We start from the raw sequence: 27,689 nt of genomic DNA, 5'->3' as shown, positions 1-27,689 counted from the left end.
CACATCACAAATCTGTTTATTTTCTGTCCAACAATGCAAGCACAAATACATTTTGCACAAAACTATTGTCATACTGCCATTTTCTTAAAATCCAACCACAGCAAACATTGAAAAGGAACACTTGAAAAAATCTTTTTGCAGAGACTCTTCCATAGGAAGTTCTTATCAAGCATTAGTACAGGATAATAAAAATATTGTGTTTAGGTTTAATTCCATCATGCCATAGGAAACGAGAGCAGATCTAAGAAGAATATAACAAGAACATAATTTCCTGTAGCTGATAATGTCAATTTTCTTCAAGCGTACAAACGTGTCTTAAGCTTTCCTTTTCTTCTGCAGCATTCTCTTGCCTGATAGCGCTCCTTTCTTGGCTCCTCTGACCATGCCTTTGAACTGACCCTGCAGTTTAGCCTTTTTCCTGTTATAGGGAAAGGATACATTTAATCAGCTGCACCACAGATTTTTATAGAGGAAGTGCAGAAATACAAACTCTGTCCCATACCTGCGGTTGAGCTGGGCTTTCTTCAGAGGAATGTAAGCATATGGGTCGCACTTGCCTTTCTTCTTCACGTCACCTTTTCCTTTCTGCAATAGACACAGATGTTTCACAGAGGTCTTTCAAATGATCATTATGTAATTTCTGTTAAAATAAGGCTCTTCACTTCTTACCTTGGCTTTATACTCCGAACCAAATTCTCCCCCTCCACCCAGAGGCCTGTGGATGCCAATGCCACCAGCTGAGGAGTTCAACAATACAAATGTCACAATATTCAGAAACGTGATATTGTTTTATGTAGCTCTCAGCAAAAAAAAAAAAGTTTTTTGTTTTTTTTAATGTTTGTGACATTACACTGAAAAACAAATGCTTTCTAGTTGTGCTCAGAGCAATAGAGTAAGAAACTTATTGTGTTTGAACAAGCTACTATTTGTTTTTAAGTACTTAAAAGTATTTTTAAAAGTTTTAAAGCTCAGTAGTATTAAAGGATAATTCACCCAAACATTTAAATTCTCTCATGATTTACACACTTTCATGCCATTCCAGATGTGTATGACTTTCTTCTGCTGAAAACAAAAGACAATTTTTAGAAGAATATCTCTAGATCTGTAGATCCATACAATGCAAGTGAATGGTGACCAGACCTTTGAAGCTCCAAAAATCACAAAGGCAGTATAAATGTAATCCATACAACTCCAGGGGTTAAATCTATGTCTTCTGAAGCAGTGCAATCCATTTGGGTGAGAAACAGATCAATATTTCAATCCTTTTTTTACAATTAATCTCCATTTTCACTTTTACCTTTAGAATGTGAAAGTGGAGATTTATTGTAAAAAAAAATTGACTTAAGTATTGATCTGTTTCTCACCCACACCTATTATATCACTTCTGAAGACAAATGTAACCACTGGAGTCATATGGATTACTTTTATGCTGCCTTTGTGATTTTTTAAGCTTGAAAGGTCTGGTCACCATTCACTTGTATTGTATGGACCTACAGAGTTGAAATTTTCTTCTAAAAAATCTTCATTTGTGTTCAGCAGAAAACAGAAAGTCATGGGGGGATGGCATGGGGGTGAGTAAATGATGAGAGATTTTTCATTTTTGGGTGAACTATCCCTTTTACTATGGTATGTTTTATCTGTTATAATACAGGTGCTGGTCATATAATTAGAATATCATCACAAAGTTGATTTATTTCACTAATTCCATTCAAAAAGTGAAACTTGCATATTATATTCATTCATTACACACAGACTGATATATTTCAAAGGTTTATTTCTTTTAATTTTGATGATTATAACTGACAACTAAGGAAAATCCCAAATTCAGTATCTCAGAAAATTAGAATATTACTTAAGACCAATACAAAGAAAGGATTTTTAGAAATCTTGGCCAACTGAAAAGTATGAGCATGTACAGCACTCAATACTTCGTTGGGGCTCCTTTTGCCTGAATTACTGCAGCAATGCGGCGTGGCATGGAGTCAATCAGTCTGTGGCACTGCTCAGGTGTTACGAGAGCCCAGGTTGCTCAGATAGTGGCCTTCAGCTCTTCTGCATTGTTGGGTCTGGCATATCGCATCTTCCTCTTCACAATACCCCATAGATTTTCTATGGGGTTAAGGTCAGGCGAGTTTGCTGGCCAATTAAGAACAGGGATACCATGGTCCTTAAACCAGATACTGGTTGCTTTGGCACTGTGTGCAGGTGCCAAGTCCTGTTGGAAAATGAAATCTGCATCTCCATAAAGTTGGTCAGCAGCAGGAAGCATGAAGTGCTCTAAAACTTCCTGGTATACGGCTGCGTTGACCTTGGACCTCAGAAAACACAGTGGACCAACACCAGCAGATGACATGGCACCCCAAACCATCACTGACTGTGGAAACTTTACACTGGACCTCAAGCAACGTGGATTGTGTGCCTCTCCTCTCTTCTCTTCCTCCAGACTCTGGGACCCTGATTCCCAAAGGAAATGCAAAATTTACTTTCATCAGAGAACATAACTTTGGACCACTCAGCAGCAGTCCAGTCCTTTGTCTTTAGCCCAGGCGAGACGCTTCTGACGCTGTCTGTTGTTCAAGAGTGGCTTGACACAAGGAATGCGACAGCTGAAACCCATGTCTTGCATATGTCTGTGCGTAGTGGTTCTTGAAGCACTGACTCCAGCTGCAGTCCACTCTTTGTGAATCTCCCCCACATTTTTGAATGGGTTTTGTTTCACAATCCTCTCCAGGGTGCGGTTATCCCTATTGCTTGTACACTTTTTTCTACCACATCTTTTCCTTCCCTTAGCCTCTCTATTAATGTGCTTGGACACAGAGCTCTGTGAACAGCCAGCCTCTTTTGCAATGACCTTTTGTGTCTTGCCCTCCTTGTGCAACGTGTCAATGGTCGTCTTTTGGACAACTGTCAAGTCAACAGTCTTCCCCATGATTGTGTAGCATACAGAACTAGACTGAGAGACCATTTCAAGGCCTTTGCAGGTGTTTTGAGTTAATTAGCTGATTAGAGTGTGGCACCAGGTGTCTTCAATATTGAACCTTTTCACAATATTCTAATTTTCTGAGATACTGAATTTGGGATTTTCCTTAGTTGTCAGTTATAATCATCAAAATTAAAAGAAATAAACCTTTGAAATATATCAGTCTGTGTGTAATGAATGAATATAATATACAAGTTTCACTTTTTGAATGGAATTAGTGAAATAAATCAACTTTTTGATGATATTCTAATTATATGACCAGCACCTGTATGTTTTCTGGCCATTTACCATGGTAATTCCACAATACTCTTTGATGTACAATGTAAATACCACATTATATGAATAGGGTAATCATTCAGTACCATGGCAGATAAAGTAGTACGGTACTATCTAGGGATGCATGATATATCGGTGGCCGATATATTATTACCCAATAACTGGGAAAATCTAAATATTATCGCGCCGATAATGGAATTACCGCTGATAAGTTTTTTTTTGTTTTTTTTTGCTTGCGGCTTTCCTTCAGGCAGGGAATTGGGCAGCCCAAGCGACAGTGCGCATACGTATAAACAGCGTGTCTGTCTGTGTGAGTGAGCACAGATGACAGCGAAGCTGATGTCGGTCTGTAAGGATTATTTCAACATTTCTGCACTTTGTTACGTTGTTTTGCGGCAGGTTTTAATTCAGAATCCTCTGCTGTGTAACGGCATGCCAGTTCCCACATTCTGTTCATGTTTCATGAGGCAATAAACAGAAACACAACAAAAACATGTATGTTACTTTGGGTGATCATTTTCGCTTATTACTTCATGAGACATGAACAGAATGTGGGAAATTGCACATTGTTACTTGCAGCACAGCGTTGCGATTAAAACAAGTCCAAAGCTAACACGGTTCAGATCTTGACACAATTTTCAGTGACTCGAGATGGCTCAAAAACACATTCGTTTGTGAGTGAAAAGAATGTGCTTGTTGTATTTTACGAGACTTTACGTTATGACTCATGACTATTCAATCTGTATGATTTTACCTATTCCCAACTTGTTGTGTTCATAAGTTATACAGTGGAACTAGCATCTATGAATGAGCACATACACATACATAACAGACACAATCACACAAACCACCAATGTACTCGTAGTCTGGCTGCTTTCATAAATATTACACCATGTATACAGAGATTAGGGTTTGCATTGTATGTTTTGTTGTTTAATGTTCGTTACATGCTGTTTATCGCCTCATTTTGGTAAAATGCATTATCACAGCTTTCTGAAGTTCATCATTCTCTCTATGCTGTTAGCGTATCATCAGGATTACCGTAAACACTCATATAAATGGGCCCCATACAATTTACGCAAGTGTATTTTCATTTATTTCTCATTCAAATCTGTATTCATCCGTAATATAGGCATATTTCTGGTTCATGTTACAACTGCCAAACCTTAAAAAGCAGCAAGTCCAAATTCCAAGCTTTTAAATGACACACATTTTTCAAATGAGAAGCTTTTAATGACTTAGCTAGCAGTTCCAGGTTAAAGGATTAAAAATTACAACTTTTTTTTAAATATCGGTTATTGGTATCAGCCCAGAAATTTCGTATCGGTGCATCTCTACTAATATCATCTGATACCATCACTGTACCATGGCACCACCACAGTACTTTGTTGTAAGGGAGGGTTATTTCTCACATGACCTCATTTTACACCAACCTACATTGATATGTTCTTGTTTTTTTTACCTTTATATTTCATTAAGGGCTCAACATCCATGTCATCATCCAGATCATCACGCATTTTCCTTTTCGGATTCTTCTTCTGTTCCGCAGGGAAAAACATTTTAATGTCACTTCTTTTCATATATATATATATATATATATATATATATATATATATATATATATATATATATATATATATATATATATATATGCACACACAAAAATTTGTAATAATGTACAGATTTTGCCGTTTCGGAAGGAAATTGGTACTTTAATTCACCGAAGTGGCATTCAACTGATCACAAATTACAGTCAGGACATTACTGATGTAAAAAACAGCACCATCACTATTTGAAAAAAGTCATTTTTGATCAAATCAAGACAGGCCCCATTTCCAGCAGCCATCACTCCAACACCTTATCCTTCAGTAATCATGCTAAATTGGTTCATTAAATGAAGCTTAACATTGTCTTTGTGTTTGTTTTTGAGTTGCGGTCAATATTAGGTCAAAAATGACAAAAAAGAAACAGCTTTCTCTAGAAACTCGTCAGTCAATCATTGTTTTGAGGAATGAAGGCTGTATGATGCTTGAAATTGCCAAAATAAACTGAAGATTTCATACAAAGGTGTCATACACTACAGTCTTCAAAGACAAAGGACAACTGGCTCTAACATGGACAGAAAGAGATGTGGAAGGCCAGATGTACAACTAAACAAGAGGATAAGTACATCAGAGTCTCTAGTTTGAGAAATAGACGCCTCACATGTCCTCAGCTGACAGCTTCATTGAATCTACCCACTCAACACCAGTTTCATGTACGACAGTAAAGAGAAGACTCGGGGTGCAGGCCTTATGGGAAGAATTGCAAAGAAAAGCCACTTTTAAAACAGAAAAACAAAAAGAAAATGTTAGAGTGGGCAAAGAAACACAGACATTGGACAACAGATCATTGGAAAAAAGTGTTATGGATCTTAACACCATTGAGCTTTTGTGGGATCAGCTAGACTGTAAGGTGCGTGAGAAGTGCCCGACAAGACAGCCACATCTATGGCAAGTGCTACAGGAAGCGTGGGGTGAAATGTCACCTGAGTATCTGGACAAACTGACAGCCAGAATGCCAAGGATCTGCAAAGCTACCATTGCTGTACGCGGAGGATTCTTTTGATGAGAACTCTTTGAAGTAGTTTAAAGGTGCAATATGTAATATATTTACTGTACTAAAGCATAAAATTATCATAATATGTTATCAGAGATTTAGGAAACATGCTAAGTTGAAATACTGGCTTCTCCGAAAACAATGCTACAGCCAGTATATTCTAATTTGAAATGTCCGTTCCGGAATTTCTGTTTGTGTTTTGGCCTGTGTGATCCCGCCCACTGTCCATTTCCCAATAGTTTTGACACCCCAGGTTGCCAGATTTGAAACAAGTTAGTGGGCAAACACTGCACGCTGTAGCCATGGAAGCCAGCAATACATCTAGCTAATATTGACAGAGTTATAAAAAAATCCACACATGCTGCTTTATAATTAGCAAGCAATAAAAACATTGCAACCGTATACATTAGCTGATCAAATTACAGTGAAAGGCTCGTCACTTGTCATTGTCAGTTTGCTCGTTCCTGTTGCGTGTCCTCAACTTGGCAACCTGCGTGAGCGAGTCTGGGGAGGAGGGATCAGGGGAGACAACTCTCTCCAGTATTTTGAAGTTGGACTGCAGTACCCATTTTAAGAGCTTGATGTCAATGTTACATACTGCTCCTTTAAGAAGTTCTGAAAAATTTTTTTAAATTATAATAGTAATTTTTCACGTTATTAATGTCCTGACTATACATTGTGATCAGTTGAATGCCACTTTGGTGAATAAAAGTACCAATTTCTTTCCATAAGAGCAAAATCTGTACATTATTCCAAACTTTTGGCCGCCAGTGTGTGTATATATATGTATATGTGTGTGTGTGTGTGTGTGTATATATATATATATATATATATATGTGTGTGTGTGTGTGTGTGTGTGTATATATATATATATATATATATATATATATATATATATATATATATATATATATATATATATATACACACATACACACACACATACACAGTATATATATGTTGATTATACATGAAGTATACATGTATACTCACTGTTTTGATTCCAGCTTCTTCGAGTATATCATCCATTTCTGTGTCTAAGAGAGAAATTATACAAATTCCCATGATTAAATGCATAACAAATGTAAGCCACTTGGATTTAGCACAGATGATGATGAAGTCCCACCTTTAGTTTTTTCAACCTCCTCATCATCATCTTCTTTGATGATCAATCGTCCGTCTGACGTCACCTTGAACCCATGCTCAACTTTGGATGCCTTCTTCAAGTCAGGATTGGTGGCTAGATAAATAGATTTGATTTAAAATTAACTAATAAACACAAGCAATATAGACGTACATGATCCATCATTATCAACTAAATAATGACAATCAAATTGAAAGAAAAACGACTAAGAAGGTCTCTTACCTAGAACTCGTTGTGCTGCTTTTGGATCAAGGAAGTTGAGAGGATCATCAGACACACCCTCCTTCAACCAGGCCAGACCTTTCTTTTTTACTGGCTTCTTCTGACCCTTCTTGGGCTTCTCATCTTCATCAGTGTCATCAGAGTCCGTTTCAGCCAGAATGTCCTCAATACTACAAAAAGAACAGATATAACAGCCAATCAGAGTGAGGCACATCGTTCAAAAGCCTCCAGTGTACCTGTCACAAACACAGTGTTGACAGTACCTCTCTCCTTTCACATTAGACTTCTCATCCTCAGTGTCTGATCCTCTGTCCTCATCTGTTTTACTCAGGAGCTTGCGTCTCTTACTTCTGGCCTCCACTTTACGGATGTTCACCAGGACCTTGTAGTGCTCTGCAGGCAGCATGCTTTTCACCAGCTCAAACCTGAACACATTTTACATTCAGACATTTCAATCACAGTACAAAAAAACTAGAATCCACATCAGAATAAATTGGTTATGTCTCTCCCAAACTCACCCAAATGTCCTAATTAATTTGGTGTATATACTCTTAAGTTTCATCCTTAAATGTCTCCGCATGTCATCTTTCATATTACTGATGCCTTCCATCTATAAAAAGAGGGCAGAAAAAAGAAAAGCACACACAGTCACTTCTCTTCTGCTGAGTACTTACAAATTTAAACTTACAGACAGAAAAATATGACTCTTTTCTTCACTTACAATGACAGTCACATGGCTGGCTAAAACCTTCACATCCAGAGCAAAGAGAAGGACTTTCATGAAGCCCAGAGAAGCTTTGACGATATCTCGTGTTCTGCTGGTGAGCAGCAGGCAGACATTATGCAAGAGCTGCTCCAGTGAGGACACATCTATGGAATCTGTGCATAAAACCACAGTAATTCTATATCTATCTATGCTTTTCAATAAAACATACTGGTCTCACACATTTAATGACACCTGCTATGATCACAATCACATATATGGGTGATTTTTTTCTACTCAAGCATGTTTTAGCTACCACCACCAATTGCTTTATCATCACATTTATAATATCCTCTGTTAAATCACAAATTAATTCTGAACCAACCTATATTATTACACTTTGATTAGGTTATGCAGTGAAAACATACCAAGATAAAGGGAAATTGTGTTTCAATAGTAGCAGTCATTCTCACCTTTGTAATGAAACACTAGTCTTGTTAAGGCCAGCACTGTGCAAGTAATCATGGTCACAGAACCAGTAAGTCCGATGTACACGTGGCTCAAATACTCACATATAGCATCTAAAACATATGATTGACACTTTGTTATTTCAGCTCATATTTTAGTCACATATAAATAAACTTGTTAAAGATGATCTTCTAACTTTATACCTTTCTGGTTCCCACAAAACCGTACAAAAGCATTGCCGATCTCAACCAGGAGCAAGTAGGCATTTTTGCGGGCTCCAATGGACATTTCCTTTGTGCAAACGATGACCTAAACACAAACATATAATATCAAAATCTTAAAGCTTATATAAAGAAAAACACTCTGGTTAAAGACTCTGTGCGAGACATACCTCAGGAAGCAGAGCCGTAATAAAATCCTGGTGTTCTTCATTTAACTGCTTCACTATGTGCATCAGACACTTCAGTCTGGGCTGAAAATAAATAAAAATTATATATATAAACAAACAGTCAGAGGTTTACATTCACCTTAGCGAAATACATTTCAACTTGTTTTTCACAATTCCTGACATTTAATCGTAGAAAACATTCCCCTGTCTTAGGTCAGTTAGGATCACTACTTTATTTTAAGAATGTGAAATGTCAGAATAATAGTAGAAAGAATGATTTCAGCTTTTTTTCTTTCATCACATTCCCAGTGGGTCAGAAGTTTACATACAATTTGTTAGTTTTGGTAGCATTGCCTTTAAATTTTTAACTTGGGTCAAATGTTTTGGATAGCCTTCCACAAGCTTCTCACAATAAGTTGCTGGAATTTTGGCCCATTCCTCCAGACAGTACTGGTGTAACCGAGTAGGCCTCCTTGCTCGCACAAACTTTTTCAGTTCTGCCCACAAATTTTCTATCAGGTTGACGTCAGGGCTTTGTGATGGCCACTCCAATACCTTGTCTTTGTTGTCCTTAAGCCATTTTGCCACAATTTTGGAGGTATGCTTGGGGTCATTGTCCATTTGGAAGACCAATTTGCAACCGAGCTTTAACTTCCTGGTTGATGTCTTGAGATGTTGCTTCAATATATCCACATAATTTTCCTTCCTCATGATGCCATCTATTTTGTAAAGTGCACCAGTCCCTCCTGCAGCAAAGCACCCCCACAACATGATGCCCCATGCTTCACGGTTGGGATGGTGTTCTTCAGCTTGCAAGCCTCACCATTTTTCCTCCAAACATAACGACGGTCATAATGGCCAAACAGTTCACTTTTTGTTTAATTAGACCAGAGGACATTTCTCCAAAAAGTAAGATCTTTGTCCCCATGTGCACTTGCAAACTGTAGTCTGGCTTTATGGCAGTTTTGGAGCAGTGGCTTCTTCCTTGCTGAGCAGCCTTTCAGGTTATGTCGATATATACTCGTTATAGGAGGTGTTTTTACTTGCGTACTATTGTTTGTACAGATGAATGTGGTACCTTCAGGCATTTGGAAATTGCTCCAAAGGATGAACCAGACTTGTGGAGGTCCACATTTTTTTTTTTTCTGAGGTCTTGGCTGATTTCTTTTGATTTTACAATGATGCCAAGCAAAGAGGCACTAATTTTGAAGGTAGGCCTTAAAATACATCCACAGGTACACCTCCAATTCAGTACACCTCCTATTAGCTAATTGTATAAAGGCTCGACATCATTTTCTGGAATTTCCCAAGCTGCTTAAAGGCACAGTTAACTTAGTGTATGTAAACTTCTGACCCACTGGAATTGTGATATAGTCAATTAAAAGTGAACCAATCTGTCTTTAAACAATTGTTGGAAAAATTACTCGTGTCATGCACAAAGTAGATGTCCTAAACGACTTGCCAAAACTATAGTTTGCTAATATGAAATCTGTGGACTGGTTAAATTTGTTTTAATGATTTCAGTTTAAGTGTATGTAAACTTCTGACTTCAACTGTGTGTGTGTGTGTGTGTGTGTATGTATATATATATATATATATATATATATATATATATATATATATATATATATATATATGTGTGTGTGTGTGTGTGTGTGTGTGTGTTTATTGAGACTGATTACCCGTTTGGCAGGTGAAGCCGCAGTCTTCAGACTGTCCAGCAGAGTTCCCTTCAGCTGCATAATATTACCCAGAACAAAAGTCTTACATGGTTCTCTCTCTCCTCCACACATCTCCTCCAACACTCTGTAGGCCTTCTTCTGGATGCCAGAGTCCTTGCTCTACAAACACACACAAATATTAGATAAAGTATATTAATAACAGCAAAACAAGTGAAAATACAGCTGGAGATGGTAATAACAAATTTCCAACTCATTTTGACCATTGAATTTCCATTACATTCATAGTCGTTTGAGATTACTGATGGATACAAATGTTTAAAAACCCTTTTGGTTTAAACTAACCTACTAATAAATCATTCAGATTGATTCAACCAATTCATTGAATAGAACTGACTAAATATTTAAATATTATACAAAATGTCTATTCACTGCAGAAATTTTCACAACTTTTAAAGGCCAAGAAAATATTTTTTTTCATTTGCTGATATTTCCATGTTTTCCATGACTGTGGAAACCCTGTAAAAGGAAGATTCCTACCTCCAGAAAAGGTTTAATCAGTTCAAAGGTTTGGGTCATAGATGCTTCATCCACAAATGGAGCCATTGCAACTATCAGGTCCATAACTGCAAGCCTACAAAACAAAAGCAAGCTTTTTCTTAACACAACAAAATCTATCTAGTGCCATATTGCAATTAGAAATCTTGCAAACTGAGCTTGTTATTTTAAAGATGACACTTCGATCAATTACATAAAAAAACCATTAGTAATTACACCTGCCATTCAACTGAAACAATGACCCACTTCTTTAGGCTGATCCTTGGCACTGTGTCCAGTAACAAAATACAATCTCAAAATATTAATTCTTTAGGTTTCTATTTAGGTGATTTTTGTTTTTCATAAATATTCATAAAAAAAGATCTGTTGAACATATCTACCGCCCTTTAAGAGAAACAATAAAGGTTTGACACTGTATTTACCTTGTGAACTCAGAGCTGTCCGCACTGCTGAGCCTTTCAGATGCTTTCTGCAGGAATGTGCACACCATCTGAAGCACAGACATTGTGGATCATGTGTATTATTACCCGGATAAATTACTTCACAAACATCAGTTTTCAATTTCATAAATGTGCAATTGTTTTTTTTTTTTTAAATGGTAGATTCTGACAGGGAGAGCTTGAAAATGACCTTCTGATCTGTGACGGTCAAGTAAACTCTGATTGTGTCCAGGACAGCCATCCTAGCACAGGCCACCTCTCCAGGTGTAGGCTGCTGGCTGTAAATGTTAAACAGGATGGGAAGGAAGTTTTTGGAAAATCGATTCACTTCAGCCTTCTCTTCCTCTGCAGATGACCCAAAAACATCAAATTACCATCACAAATATCTATGAGCTATCATAAACCACAGCAACCAGTGTGTGTGCTGAGTGACTCCAGCCAGGTCTCCTAAGCAACCACATTGGCCCGGTTGCTAGGGAGGGCAGAGTCACATGGGGTAACCTCCTCGTGGTCTCTATAATGTGGTTAGTTCTCGGTGGGGCGCGGGGTGAGTTGAGCGTGGATGCCTCGGTGGATGGTGTGAAGCCTCCACACGCGCTATGTCTACGTGGCAACGTGCTCAACAAGCCACGTGATAAGATGCGCGGGTTGATGGTCTCAGACGCGGAGGCAGCTGGGATTATTCCTCCGCCACACGGACTGAGGCGAATCACTACGCGACACGAGGACTTAAAGCACATTGGGAATTGGGCATTCCAAATTGGGAGAAAAAGGGGAATAAGTCCAAAAAAATAAAATAAAAATAAACCACAGCAAACAAAAATGAAATCAGGTTTGTCTTGATATGTTTTAATAACCAAGCTGTCCATATATTCTTCATAAACAGAGGTAGGCTGACCTGTTTCACAGCTCTTGTTGATGAGAGTGCGTAGGGCCTGACAGATGCAGAGGCGGAGATCAGGACGTTCGCTGAGAGCCATACCCAAAGACCGGGCAATGCCCTTAAAAGATGCCACTAGATCTGTTGGTTTAGTGCAGAAACCAGGTAACATGGTCCAAATCTAAAACAAAACAAAGAGCATGGCCAATATTGAATAACACTTTTTAAGACCACAGGAAAAATAAATCAAATGGATGAATCAGTGACTTTCCACCAAAGCAAAAAAAAAAAAACAACTAGCCGTTTAGAATTAAATACTTTGCCAATTATAGTACCTGCAGCTGTAGTGTCTGATACACTTTCGCCATAAGTTTTTGCCCCGATTGCTCCAGTTCTTCAGCTGAAATATCATGCCACAGGATTGAGAAATTAAGCATCATTTGGCAGTCAATTGCAATGTAAACCAATTTGTGTGTGTTTGATGAGCACTGATACAAACCTGTCTGTTTAAGTTTGGTTGCCAAGGGGAAAAAGTATGAGGTGAAATAAGCCAGCTGAGTATTTTTTACATGATCTCTAATGACTGGGATCAGCCAGCTGCGAGGGAACTCGAGGTCATCGCTGCAAACAAACAATTTCAAACAAAAACAAAACATCACATTAATGGTTGTATTAAAGGCAAAGGACTATGACAGTAGTTTCCAGGTTGCGAAGCATCAGATTAGCAGGGATAGTTTGACCAAAAATTAAAATGAACTCACCCTCATGCCATCCCAGATGTGTATGACTTTCTTCTACTGAACACAAACAAATATTTTTATAAAGACTCTCTGCACTGTACGTCCATACAATGAAAGTGAATTGTGGCCAGAACTTTGAATGTAGCATATTAGTAATCCATATGACTCCAGTGGTTAAATCCATGTCTTCTGAAGCGATATGATAGGTGTGGGTGAGAAACAGATCAATATGTTTTATTAAAAAAAAATGATCAAGTCCTTTTTTACTATAAAGCTACATTTTCACTTTTACGTCATCATTCTTCTTTTATTTTTGGCAATTTGCTTGCATCATGCATATCACCACCTACTGGGCAGGGAGGAGAATTTGTAGTAAAAAAGGATTTTAATATTTATCTGTTTCTCACCCACACTTATCACTTCAGAAAACATGGATTTAACCACTGGAGTCAAATGGATTACTTTTATGCTGCATTTATATGCTTTTTGGACATTCAAAGGTCTGGCTACCATTCACTTGCATTGTATGGTCCTACAGAGCGGAGATATTTTTCAAAAATCTTTGTGTTGAGCAGAAGATAGAAAGTCATATACATGTGGGATGGCATGAGGGTGAGTAAATGATGAGAGAATTTTAATTTTTGGGTGAACTATCCCTTTAACTCACTCTGTTCCAGTGATGAGGAGCGGGACAGCGTTCAGGACCACCTCTGGGCCCATGCTCTCCACTGCACCGCCCACAGCCAGATCCAGCTCCCCTGAGAAGGGGAACCGAGGGGTGGTCCGCAGGTCACAGAGAGACTGCAGACTCTGAGGATCAAACACACACACACAATCAAGTTGGAATAAACCAACAAAATACAGACACATGATATTTTTAAACTACACCAAAAATGAATTATGTAAGGTCAGTCAAGAAATATTAAATGTAAGTTAAATAGCTATGTAGGAAATTGGTTGCCAGGGACAAGGCTCATACAGTTTAGCGATCATTACCCAAAAATATTTGACCACAGAATGCCGTGACTGACTAATCAGAATGGATTATTACAGAGAGCCATGTGAGTAGTAGTTATAACAATTGTGATCTCTCTTTATAAAATGAATATACCTTGGTCATAATAGCATGAGCCTGTTTTCCTGCAGCTCGGTAGAAGCAGCCCAGGATTTGTAGCACAAACGGCCAAGAGGCATGAAACCGATAAGACAATCCATCCTCCACAGTACTAAAAAGACAGTGAGAGGTTTGACTTAAACAAGACCCTAGATCAGGCTTTAGAAAACATGATATAGGCTAGATAGGGTCAAAGGTAGCTCACTGAAACATCTTAAGGATGTAGGCCCCATTTCCAGTGGATGTGTTTGGTAGAACAGGCCTGATCTCAGCCATATGAGCAGCCACACACTCATTTATCAGAGTCTGGAGAGAGAAAATCATCAGTGATCATCAGAATACTTGAAGACAAATTTATTTCTGACAAACGTTATGTGACATACCTTCAGCGTCTGGGTTGCAGCAGAGACGACTTGTGTGTGCGGGGACAGGAGACACGACATGGTGATGGAGAAGAGGCGAGGAAGATGACCAAGACTCAGAGAGCTCTGTAAACTACAGGCCAGCAATGGGATGAGAAATTTTTTTCTCAAAGATAAAACATAATTAATGACTCAGTGCTGAAAAAAGCCTACCTGGACAGATGTATGTGGGCTTTTTCCATGACAGCCAACCATGCTAATAAAGGCTGTAGATCATTTTCACTAGGAACATAGTCATACAAAGCCTGGAATAGAGGTGTTGAAAGATTGATGCATCAATACATTGGAAGAAGACACAATAAGTGTGTTATTTCAATGCCACTAGTCAGATGAAACAAAGTTGCAATCTCTTTGTTTAAACAGCCCAATTAGACCAGACATAAAATTGACCGTTTAACGTTGATCTGTTTGCCGATTGATGGCAGATAGAGTCAGTGCTCGAAAACACCTGTTTAAAAACAGTAATTTTTTATGTTTTGGTGCAAATAGTGGTGCAGAAATGACAAACTTCATCTTAGAGTAAAAGGCAAAACTGTGCTGAATTTAAACAAATGTTTTTAAAAATGCAAGCTCAGATCATAAAACCTGGAACAAGATCTTCAGTTTAGGAATGAATGTGCATTTATTTACTGATTAAAACACTTACTGTGATGATCTGGGCATTGAGCTCTGCGGATATACCGGAAGGACTGGGTTTGCCACTGAAGAGTTGGTGGAAAGCCTGCATTGCACCTGCGGTCACCAGCTTCAGAAAAACACAGACAGGGGTTAAGCATATCTCTACAACCTAGTGGAGATGACAATATAAAGTAATCTCTTACCACATGGCTCAGGGTCATCACACGCAGGAGGGTCTCACAGCAAGACTTGACAGAGCTGAGGGGAAACGCAGATAGAAGGTCCTTCAGTAGACCTAGTATGTGGAGAGTGGTAGTGTCTTCCTTGTTGCCTAGACCCAAAGAGAAATAAAATGTATCATAAACAGTACTGTGCAAAGGTTTTAGGCACTAAGATGTTTCATAAAAACATTTGTCTTAAGATGGTTATTTATATCTTCAGCTTAAGTGCATCAATAGGAAAAATACATTTTAGACTCCCAAACATTACTTTTGCAAATAGAAAAGATTAGAATAGAAGAACAGGGCACTCTGCAAGAGATGGCATTGCCCCCACAGAGCCCCCCACTGAACATCAAGTCAGTCTGAGATTACATATAGACACAGAAGCAATTGAGACAGACTAAATAGATAGAAGAACTGTGGTGAATTCTCCAAGAAGCTTGGAACATCCTATCTGCCAACAGCCAATAAAAACTGTGTCCAGGTGTACCTAGGAGAATTGGGGCTGTTTTGAAGGCAAAGGTTGTCACACCAAATATTGATTTAGCTTTTTTATGTTTACTGGACTTTGTATGATGTTAACTAAAAAATGAAAACTATTTATGGCATTATTTTTGAAGACATCCTCACTATGCAACATTTTTCACAAGTGCCTAAAACTTTTGCACAGTACTGTATATGCATATATAGTCAGTTATTATACAAAAGCAAGCAAATTAGCAAAACAAATTGTGACCAGTTTTCAAACTGTTACAAAATACAAAGGTACAAATTGTTCAACTGACCTCCTGATTGCTCCATTTCTTTGCAGCAGAATTTGGCTGTGGTGACTGCTGCTGGGTGGTGGCTCGGGGCGTTATCTGAGAACATGAAGTCACTGCCACGAAGGATGGAGCAAACACCCTGCTGTGCTGCTTTTCGTACCTGCAACACATACACAATCATCAATTGGACATTTTGCACATCACAGTCACTGTCTAATGTGGCAATACAAAAGTATTATAGTTTTCCTATCATTTATTAAGGTAGTTGTTCCATCATTTATTATTATAATAAATAGGTGAATATTATAATTCGTTAGAATAATTTTATATCATAGTAACAGTATATATCATGTTAGAATTATGTGCTTTAAATTCATCAAAATAATTGTTTAAAGATTAAATAAACGTGTTAATACCTACTTGAAAATCCAGCAAAATAAATACTTTACAAATGAAAGGTAGTCTCATTTGATTATTTGGTAACACATTACAATAAGGTTCCATTGGTTTACATTAGTTAATGCATGAACTAACAATGAACAATATCATTTTTACAGCATTTATTAATCTTTTCTAATGTTAGTTAATAAAAAAAACAATTATTCATTGTTAGTTCATAGTGCATTAACTAATGTTAACATACACAACTTTTGATTTTAAAAATGTATACACTGAAATCAACATTAACCAAGACTAACAAATGCAGTAAAAGTATGGTAACACTTTATTTTACAGTGTCCTTTTTACACATATTACATGTATTGACTATTGTAATAAGTCAATTATACATAATTACAAGCAACTAACCCTAAACCAAACCCTTACCCTAAACTTATAGTAAGTATATGCTGTTAATTAGTAATAATCAGCAGTTACTAAAATTCGCATCATACTGTGCCAAACAAAACTTATTAAAGTAGTAATAAGCGATTTAAAACACTTTGCACATGAACACATCAGCAAACCTGAACATGTAAAGGGCTGTGAAGCATAACCGCACAAATATATCTACCACAACATACTGCAAAATCTCTACTGGTTGACATTTCTACTATCACATGGAATATTGTAGCAATAAAGACTCGGCAGGGAAAAATATTCTAACACTGAATTCATAACCTCATCTGTTGAACCTCAAGAAAATGTATAATATTAAAGTCCCCATGAATTGCCTTGATGAGCAGTTCAATTTGGCATTTAAGTATTTCCTACTGGAACAGGAAGTGGGGGAGGGACATGTCAAACGACTCAACCCATTTTTAAAAATAGCCCATAGGCATTCGTTTACAGCCACACAGACACACACAAACCCTTTTCCACCATGCTGCTCATGCCAGAGCCGCTTACCGGGGAAACTTGAGAAGCAGTCTCAATACCGGCCATCTTTTCCAAAGAGTTGAAAACCAAACGATGACCTAACTGACAATATTATTCCACAACCAACCCACAAGTGCACACAGCACATCGCAGTCATTGCTTACAACGAGGCTGGAGCCGTTGTGCAAGTCCAGTGCAGATGAATGAGAAACAAGCGAGTAAAGATAATACATCCATGTTTAGAATCACAATATACCAAGCATAAAGAACACTTACTCAAGCTATACATCCCAACAAAACCTCCGGCTGCACAAAAAAATATAAATAAACTCTAGCAACTTTCCTCGAGTCTAGCTCCCGCATTGGTGCGTCCCATTCAGAAGTGATTATGACCTTTGCCCTATTCCCTTCCAAAATATTTACCCTCCATTGTGAGAGCTTCAGATGGCTGAAAGGTGAAAACGGTCAGTCAGAACTCACTTTTTAAGCAACTCTTATTGGAAATTCTGTTTGGAACAACCCTACAGCATGGATTGTGTTCCCTTAGAAGTGCCCTGCCAAGGCATAATCAGCACCAGTAAGAACACAGCCAGACACGCTGAACAGTTGTAGGAGGAGAGTGAATTCTCGTTCTAGAAAGCATTTGGTTGGACAAGGTTTCTCAAAAGGCTGCTCCCTAATAGTTGACCAAACGTTAGTGGATGAGAAGAGTCTTGGTCGACTAAGTTTTGATTGGTCAAAAAAAACAAAAAAAAAACACGCTGAACTTTTAAAACTGAAATATCTAAGCATTCAACCCCTGTGCTGTGGAAGCTGCCAGGTTACACCGATGAAAGAAATTACCCTAACGAGGACACAATTACTTTACCATTGGCATCCACCTGTGAATCGTTAAAGTTGCAATCACATTTTCTGGATAAAAAACCCATTGTTGAAGGATCATTGGTCATGCTGTGAATCTGATGGAAAATGAAGACCAAAGAGCATTCCACAGAAGCACAAGGCCAAAGCAACATTGGAGTGGCTCAAGAACAAAAAGATAAATGTCCTACAGTGGCCCAGTCAAAGTCCTGACCTCAATCCTATTGAGAATCTGTGGCACTATTTGAAAATTGCAGTCCACAAGCGTCACCCAACCAACCTGGAGCAAATCTGCCGAGAAGAATGGGCCAAAATCACTTCGTCACTGTGTGCAAAGCTGGTACATATGTACCCCAAAAGACTTAAAGGAGATACTGCAGCAAAAGGTGGCTCGACCAAATATTAATGTGTGGGGGTTGAATACTTCTGCAAGCAAGATATTTCAGTTTTTTTATTTTTCATAAAAATATTTCCCAACCAAAAAACAATGTCACCTTACAATAATTGATTTTGAGTTTGTGTTTTAAAATAAAATATCAATCAGAATGAAATTTCAGTGTACCATTTGTAATTCGGAAATATGAGAGAATTGGTCAGGGGTCTGAATACTTTTGCAAGGCACTATGTGTATGTATGTATATATATATATATATATATATATATATATATATATATATATATATATATATACACACATATCGCAATATCCAATTACATCGGCAACCCCCGGGCTGAGGGATAGGTGAATGTTCTTGCTTTAGTGATTTTGCATTGAAAATTACATTAAAAAAAAAAATAAAACTTAAATCAAATACATTTCTAAATTCAAATTGCACTCCAAACTAAATGAAAAAGCAATTAAAATAAAGTGATAAAAAATATATATAAGTAACCACCTTTCCATTTACCGTCAGGTAAGTATCCGTCTAAACACGCAGGCAGAAAATTATTTTGAAGAAATAAAAACAATAAATGTAAAAATAATAATTATAATGATGATAATAATCACTGAAATATAAATCATGGTTCTAGGTGAACGTGTTTTTGTAGCTCCAGGGTTGTGGTCACAATGAACTGCTCTGTGGAAATAAAGCAAACTGAACTCAAGCACCTCCTAAGCTGAGATGTCTGAGGTCATTTGCAGAAGACCGAAACAAAGAAAATGTGAAAACGTTTTCAAGCACGTGTTCCACGAGACTGCACGCCTCCGTACAAACAGTGTGTCATACATGCGCATAGACGACTTTTCTGTTATCTGTTCTTAATAATATAATAAAGTGTGTTTCTTCAAGCACGTGTCTGTGTGCCACGGGGCAAATTATTTGTAATATTAATTTGATAATAATAATAGCCTAATAATAATTTAATAGGTGATCACTCTGACCATCGTCGATACCCGAGCTCTATCTATTCGCATCGTCTATAGGCACAACCCTAATGTGCATTTCTCTCTATAAATTAACAAAATGTTCAGACAGTCTCCTTGATGGTTTTTCTGACACATTTAGAATCATTACCGCTTTTTTTTGTCGCTTAGTGCGTGCGCTTGTAAAATTTATTTTAAAGGCTCATTATTACGGTTTAGTATTTCTCTGTAATGTAGAACAGTGTTAGCAATGTTATTTATAACATTCTTTCTCAACCCTGGAATTCAAACCATTTTCTGATTCCTCCCAAAATAATATATATTTAAGTAATTAAATTAATATCACAAACATGCGACAACTAGTCGACTAATGGCTTAAACTAATGACTACTAGTCGACTAGGAAAATCTTTGGTCGGGGGCAGCCCTAGTTTCTCAAGGTTGTGATGTAATGGATATTCCTGAGTCTTTTTAGCCAGAAGAGAGAAACTACAGATTTAAAAAGCTTATTTATTCGAAAAAACAAATTTTGTCAATATTTAGAAGTACACTAGCATATTGATGACTAGGGGTGGGCGATATTACCAAAATCTTATATCACGATATAAGCTATTTTTACCACGATAACAATATATATATATCACATTATAGTAAATGTTTTCTGAAAAATCAATAAAAATAGTTTTATATAATAAATAACCATATTGTAAAGCCTATATATGGAAACTCCAGTCAGCAAATTAAATACTTTTTATATGAAAACAACTATTTAAATCATTTTCTCTTTATTTGGAACTGGACAAATATACTCAATGTAAAAAAAAAAAGAAAAATTTTTTTTTTATTGTTTCGATTTGCTTAAAATCAACCTTACCAAAAATCTAAATTTCACATTATGCCACATCAGTCTGATATGTTGTTAACCAGTATTATTATTATTATTATAAACTCCTCAAGAAACTTGAGATCTCAAAGGAATGCAACAAAGCAAATAATACACAAAAAAAATATCCAACAATAAAAAAAATTACACTTCTTTCAGAAAATAAATATCAAATTAGTATTAACACCTCCTGCAAAATAATTTGACCGAATTAATGCGGAGTGCATCTTTTGAGTTTCATAATATTCTTTTGCGTGCTTCGTTTTAAGGTGGTAAAACAGATTGCTTGTATTACAAGTGAATTACAAGTTATAGTTGGGCGACTCAGTTTGCAGATTACATTTTTCTGCTCTGTGCCGGCTTTTGTGAACCCACACCACAGATGTCGCACCCGTTTTAATAACAAGCTCCTCTTCATTTTCATGACTTGTTTGGGAGTTCTGTGGAGATCCGTTTCTCCATTAATGTTTTTACAGGGTCAGAAATGACTGAGTAGCACGAGTGATCCGGCTCTGGGCTCTCCTGTCTGTGAAGCCTGCTGGTGCGCACCTATGTGCTTCAGAGGGCTGGAAATACAGATGCGCGTGACAGATGAGAAGCATATTTATCACTTTTGAAAGTCATTGAATTTGCTTAGGCGGCCGCAAAAAAATTTTTTACTGGTGGAAAACCCCATGTTTCTTCAATTTCTCCTATCCCAGCTTAATATGCAGACACTACTATAAGCCATTCATAGGTTAATTTTCTCAAAAACAGTAAACGCCGTCTCTGTGGCGCTATGAATATTCCTCTGTTTTGAGCGACCCATCTCAAAAGAGACAATAATACTGACTCAACCAATGGCACGAGTTGGGTGCGGGACTATCTGCTAGTTTGATCAATGGCAGATGGTGGACATATTCAGAAAGCTGTTTTATTTTATTTTTTTATCCCCTTTTCTCCCCAATATGGAATGCCCAATTCCCACTACTTACTAGGTCATGGTGGTGCGGTTACTCACCTCAATCCAGGTGGCAGAGGACAAGTCTCAGTTGCCTCCGCTTCTGAGACAGTCAATCCACGCATCTTATCACGTGACTCATTGTGCATGACACTGTGGAGACTCCCAGCATGTGGAGGCTCATGCTGCTCTCCACGATCCACGCACATCTTACCACGTGCCCCACTGAGAGCGAGAACCATTAATCGCGACCACGAGGAGGTTACCCCATGTGACTCTACCCTCCCTAGCAACCAGGCCAATTTGGTTGCTTAGGAGACCTGGCTGGAGTCACTCAGCACACCCTGGATTCGAACTCATGACCAGGGGTGGTAGTCAGCGTCAATACTCGCTGAGCTACCCAGGCCCCCCTAAAATGCTATTTTGAAAACAATGTTTATTTGTGCAATTCCGTTTGGTGGCGCTAGTCACGCAGAAATTACATAATTCATCTTTAAAAAGGCTCGGGGAATCAACCAGATATACCTTTGGTTTGGAGTGCACTGTAAAACTGAGGAGGCCGTGGTAGACCTGTAGAGTGGATGGGTAACTCCACACTGAGAGATCCTGTTTCCGCAGCAAGGTAGCCAGACAGGATAATATCTGCATGGGAATATAGAAGCTACAAACTCAGAATATGTAAATGCAGGGTAAATACAAGATCAGATTCACTCTTCACTCATTTATGAGAAGACAAGCAGAGTTTACAAACCCATCGCAGATAGGACACAGAGTCAGAACTGGTTTGGTTTGACATCACATCCATGAAGGCCTTGGCTGTATCTGAGAACTTATTCTTAAGCACTGCAGCAGGAACCCTTGAAACGATAAGCAGGCAAACATCTTTACCATCAAAAGCTAGGCTAATCAGAATTGCTACTGCAGAAATCAACATATTCCAATGCTGCATCATCAGGCGGATACTGGTTTGATTTATGACACCACTCACCTCTTCATGACTAGATTGAGGAGATAGGCAACAGCTGCCAGTGATTCGCCGCTGTCTACAGCCTCAAGAGTCGTCATCTGTTGATTTAAAAATGCAAAAGGGATTAAAAAGTCATGCTTGTAATTTTTCAATTTGAAAATACTTTCTCCTATCTTTATATGCATGTACAACTACAAGTTATTTGTAGGTTGATTGCCCCACAAGCACGAATCCTTTGACGCTAAAATTTTGTTGTGTTTAAGCATCTCCTTAACAACATTTTCTTAACCAATGGCATGAGTTTGGGGCAGGATTATTCATTTGGGAAACCTCTCTTGTTTGAAAACAGTCATCATGAAAAATTACACACTCCACCTTTAATAATGATACTCATCCTGTTGGCCCTTCTTCAGAGAATAACAAATGATATAACATACTATTCATCTAGTCAAGTGTTCATCTGAAAGGACATGATGCTAATATTGTCAAATGAGCTCAACTCACCAGGGCTGCAAAGTATTCCGTCTCCGTTTCCTTTCCTCCCTGAGAGCGAATCACTTCTGTGACGGCTGCCAATACAGCACAGATCTGCAGAACAAGTACCCACCAATCAAACACCTACCTGCTGCATTCAATACCAAGATACTGTAATAACCCAACACGCATCAACACACTGAATACGGACCTCCTTATGTGCCGCAGAGTTTGACTCCCAGTAGCGCTGTACTTTCCTGAAAGTAAGGTTGGAGCAGTCCGACAGTCCACTGAGAAAAGTCCCTGATGTTTTCTCTGTGAACGCCTGCTCCTCCATGGCATCTCCTGCAACATTACTGCTTCTCTCCAGAGACCCAGTTTGAAGCTCATTATGAAGTTTCAGGGCATCTACTGTCAGATCACTCTTCTCTGCAAAAACAAGTAAGTTTAATGAATCCTACACTTAGTTAGACCAGTCAGAGTGCAATGACATCTTAGCCAGAAAGCCAATAAAAACAAAGACAGTCCTAATAAAATGTAAGTGTCTAAAAAAGTAAAGCTGTTACGGCAAACTGCTTTGGAGAGTTTAATAAAGAATGGCGGTGCGGCAGTAGCACGCAGCATCTGCTGCAGATCCAAAAGTGGAGCTATTTTTGTTTCTTAGCCCGATTTTTACGGCACATGGACATCGGAGCAACCCGTGTTCATGTCTACCATCGCCCGACACTGCTACAGTATAGAAATCATGCAACAACTAAGCTGCACGATGATCTGCTGGAGAAGCTCGATCTCGGCTTGCTGCGGGGAACAAACCTACAGTCCTCTGCGTCGCGTGATGCCGGTGGCCGGAGGAGGGGACATCGTAAGCAGTGCGCGAGGAAGCGGAAGCACGGCAAGAGGGCGGGGGTCCATGTTAGGCTAAAAACAATTCCTAGCCAGCCGGCTCTACCATCTATCCTGCTCTCAAAATTCTGTAAACTGGACAATAAACTGGACTACATCTGACTCCAGCAGACTACGCGGTGTGAGTTTAGAGACTGCTGCGTCTTTGTTTTCACGGAGACGTGGCTCAGCGTCAGAGTTCCGAACGCTGGCATTCAGCTAGACAGGCTCGCCTCGTTTCGTGCCGACAGAAATGCAGCTCTGTGCGGTAAGGCTCATGGTAGTGGCTAATGTGTTTACATCAACACGGAAGTGCAAGAACTCGATGCTAGTTTCTAGATACTGCTCATCGCTGGTGGAGTTTGTGACTGTTAGATGCAGACCATTTTATTTACCATGGGAATTCACAACCGTCCTCATAATTGGAGTGTACATTCCCCCAGTGCTAATGCTAAGGAGGCGCTCTGTGAACTGTATAGGGCTATTAGCGAACTGCAGAACTGTTTATTTTTGCCGGAGATTTCAACCATGCAAATCTCAAGTCAGTGCTCCCTAAATTCCATCAGCATGTGGACTTTGAAACGAGAAGGGCGAACGCGCTGGATCTTGTTTACACAAACATTCCTGGTGCGTACCGGGCAGAGCCCCGCCCCCACCTCGGCTACTCGGACCACATCTCTGTTATGCTAATCCCAGCATACAGACCGCTCGTCAGACGCTCCAAACCGGTTCTGAAACAGGCAAAAACCTGGCCAGCAGGAGCCATCTCTGCTCTTCAGGACTGTTTTGCACATGTTCAGGGAGGCTGCCACCGATGGTGACTCCACCAACTTGAAGGAATATACGGCATCAGTGACCAGCTACATCAGAGAGTGCATCGATGACGTCACTTTCTCCAAGACCATCACAACACACTCCAACCAGAAGCCGTGGATGACTGCGGAGGTGCGTGCGCTGCTGAGTACTCGAGACTCCACCTTCAGAGCAGCCGACAAGGCGCCCCTGAAAACAGCGAGGGCCAAACTGTCCCGGGCCAAAGTGCGCACACGCCTAGAGAATCCACAGCCACTTTCAGGACAGCAGCGACACACGGCGCATGTGGCAGGACATCCAGGCCATCACCAATTACATGACAACATCTCCTGCCTGTGACAGTGATGCCTCCCTTCCAGATGCGCTGAACGACTTCTACGCTCAGTTTGAGTCGCAAAATGATGTGGCAGCTAGGAGGACCACCCCTCCTCCCGACGATCAGGTGCTATGTCTTACCACGGCTGATGTGAGGAAAACTCTATGCAGAGTCAACCCAAGGAAGGCTGCTGGACCAGACAACATTCCTGGCAGAGTGCTCAGAGGATGTGCAGACCAGCTGGCGGATGTTCTTACTGACATCTTCACCATCTCCCTTGAGCAGCGCCGTCGTTCCAATGTGCTTCAAGGCCACCACCATCGTCCCCGTGCTGAAGAAGTCTTCAGTGTCCTGCCTCAATGACTACTGTCCCATTGCACTCACACCCATCAACATGAAGTGCTTCGAGAGGCTCGTCATGAGGCACATCAAGACCCAGCTGCCCCCCTTAACTGGAACCACTGCAGTTCGCGTATCGTCCCAACCGCTCAACAGACGACACCGTCGCCACCACACTCCATCTGGCTCTCACCCACCGTGACAAAAATTAAACATATGTTCGAATGCTGTTCACAGACTTCAGTCCAGCATTCAACACACTCGTTCCTCAGCACCTGATTGGAAAGCTGCACCTGCTGGGCCTGAAGACCTCCCTCTGCAACTGGATCCTGGACTTCCTGACTGGGAGACCTCAGTCAGTCTGGATCGGGACCAGCATTTCCCAACCACCGCCACACTGAGCACTGGGGCCACCCAGGGCTGTGTGCTCAGTCCACTGCTGTTCACTCTGCTGACTCACGACTGTGCAGCAATGCACAGCTCGAATCACATCAAGTTCGCTGATGACACGATCGTGGTGGGTCTCATCAGCAAGAATGACAAGTCAGCATACAGAGAGAGGTGCAGCGGCTAACAGACTGGTGCATAGCCAACCAACCTGTCTCTGAATGTGGACAAAACAAAAGAGATGGTTGTTGACTTCAGGAGAGCACAGAGTGACTACTCTCCGCTGAACATCGACAGCTCCTCTGTGGAGATCGTCAAGAGCACCAAATTCCTTTGTGTTCACCTGGCAGAGAACCTCACCTAGTCCCACAACACCAGCTCCACAACCAGGAAAGCCCAGCAGTGTCTCTACTTCCTGTGAAGGCTGAGAAAAGCCCATCTCCCACTGCCCATCCTCACCATATTCTACAGAGGGACTATCGAGAGCATCCTGAGCAGCTGCATCACTGCCTGGTTTGGAAATTTGCACCGTTTCGGATCGCAAGACCCTGCAGAGGATAATGAGGACAGCTGAGAAGATCATCGGGGTCTCTCTTCACTCCATCATGGACATTTACACCACACGCTGCATCCGCAAAGCCACCAGCATTGTGGATGACCCCATGCACCCCTCACACAAACTCTTCACCCTCCTGCCGTCTGGCAAAAGATACCGAAGCATTCGGGCCCTCACGGCCAGACTGTGAACAGTTTCTTCCCCCAAGCCATCAGACTCCTCAATAATAAAAGACTGGACTGACACACACACACACACACACACACACACAACTGAACACCATCCGACTCTACCTGAAAGTTTTGCTGCTACTGTATTCATAAAAATACTGTTTTTAATTCTTGTCACTTTCTACCTGGCTGCTACCCCAATAAATGCTATGTCCATATATGGTATAATCTTATCTGCTGAATACTGTGTTATAGTATGTTATGTTTACATTCACAGCATTTTTCTATTATATCAGTTTTATCTGACACTTTCACACTAGAACTGTGTACTGGTCGGCGCTGCACTGTCTTTTACTGTACCTATTGTCCTGTTTTTAGCAATTATTGTACCATCTTGTATTGTTTGCACACGTGCACTTTATGTAGTAATGTGTAGGTCTTATTTAGTTCTGTGTTTGTTTTATGTTGTTTTATGTAGCACCATGGTCCTGAAGGAACGTTGTTTCGTTTCACTGTGTACTGTACTAGCTGCATATGGTTGAAATGACAATAAAAGCCACTTGACTTAATGTGACATATTAACATTGTGAAAGTGAAAACAAAGTCATCACCCTTTCAAATGTCACAGCATGGATTTTATTTGGTTTACAATGGGAAACCATTGAACTATCAACAGAAAAATCTGTGATCAGCTTCCCACGTGTTGTCACGCAGGGCCACACTACAGCATACTGCATCGTCTTACCTGTGGGACGGCTAAAAAACCGGCTCCTCGCAGCCTTTCGATAACGGCTCGTCTCTGGATTTGAGTCACTACTGTGTCCTTTCTTCCAGCGCTTTAATTTCTGAGCAGCTCCGGATCGAAGTTTTCCGGATTTGACCATTTTGGCAGATGGAATTGCTCAGAGTGCTTCAGTCACGTTGGTCTTCAGTTTCCAGTCTGCGTGGCGCATTGGCCATTACGTCATCATCCTGAGCCAACATTTTCGGTATCTGTAAACATGTTGTCAAAACCAATCTGTTTTTTTTTCTGTTCAAAGTACATATCATTGATATTAATGCTCACTGTTTATATTTTGTTGCTTGTTTCAAATAACTAAACATGGCTTATTTTAAATAATCGTAGGCTAGATAATCTTCAAAATAAAAGTCTGGGTGACGGGATAAATCTCTTTTAATTAAAAAATTAATTAAATGAACACCA

The 27,689-nt window shown here is 39.6% G+C and overlaps 1 protein-coding gene across 1 annotated transcript; it reads right to left on the bottom strand.

The window, feature by feature from the left end:
* On the bottom strand, window positions 1-27,452 carry rrp12 (ribosomal RNA processing 12 homolog). Its single transcript, XM_051648444.1, has 34 exons — window positions 27,231-27,452; window positions 23,234-23,451; window positions 23,053-23,136; window positions 22,570-22,646; window positions 22,333-22,438; window positions 22,107-22,223; window positions 16,237-16,375; window positions 15,434-15,561; window positions 15,259-15,357; window positions 14,766-14,857; window positions 14,574-14,685; window positions 14,396-14,496; window positions 14,188-14,302; window positions 13,744-13,886; window positions 12,836-12,957; window positions 12,672-12,736; window positions 12,355-12,517; window positions 11,647-11,801; window positions 11,439-11,506; window positions 10,999-11,092; window positions 10,462-10,620; window positions 8,783-8,863; window positions 8,595-8,700; window positions 8,397-8,504; window positions 7,942-8,099; window positions 7,739-7,830; window positions 7,484-7,645; window positions 7,221-7,390; window positions 6,981-7,094; window positions 6,848-6,891; window positions 4,719-4,794; window positions 670-737; window positions 503-585; window positions 1-418 (listed from the first exon to the last, which is right to left on the bottom strand). Exons 1-34 carry the CDS (start codon window positions 27,367-27,369, stop codon window positions 316-318), a joined length of 3,861 nt encoding a protein of 1,286 aa, XP_051504404.1. The 5' UTR covers window positions 27,370-27,452; the 3' UTR covers window positions 1-315.
* Between the last annotated feature and the right edge of the window lie 237 nt (window positions 27,453-27,689).

Source organism: Myxocyprinus asiaticus, chromosome 21 (genome assembly GCF_019703515.2).
Source record: "Myxocyprinus asiaticus isolate MX2 ecotype Aquarium Trade chromosome 21, UBuf_Myxa_2, whole genome shotgun sequence".
NCBI classification, from domain to species: Eukaryota; Metazoa; Chordata; class Actinopteri; order Cypriniformes; family Catostomidae; genus Myxocyprinus; species Myxocyprinus asiaticus.
Note: the sequence above shows the minus strand (reverse complement) of the source record. Positions and strands in the feature narration are given on the sequence as shown.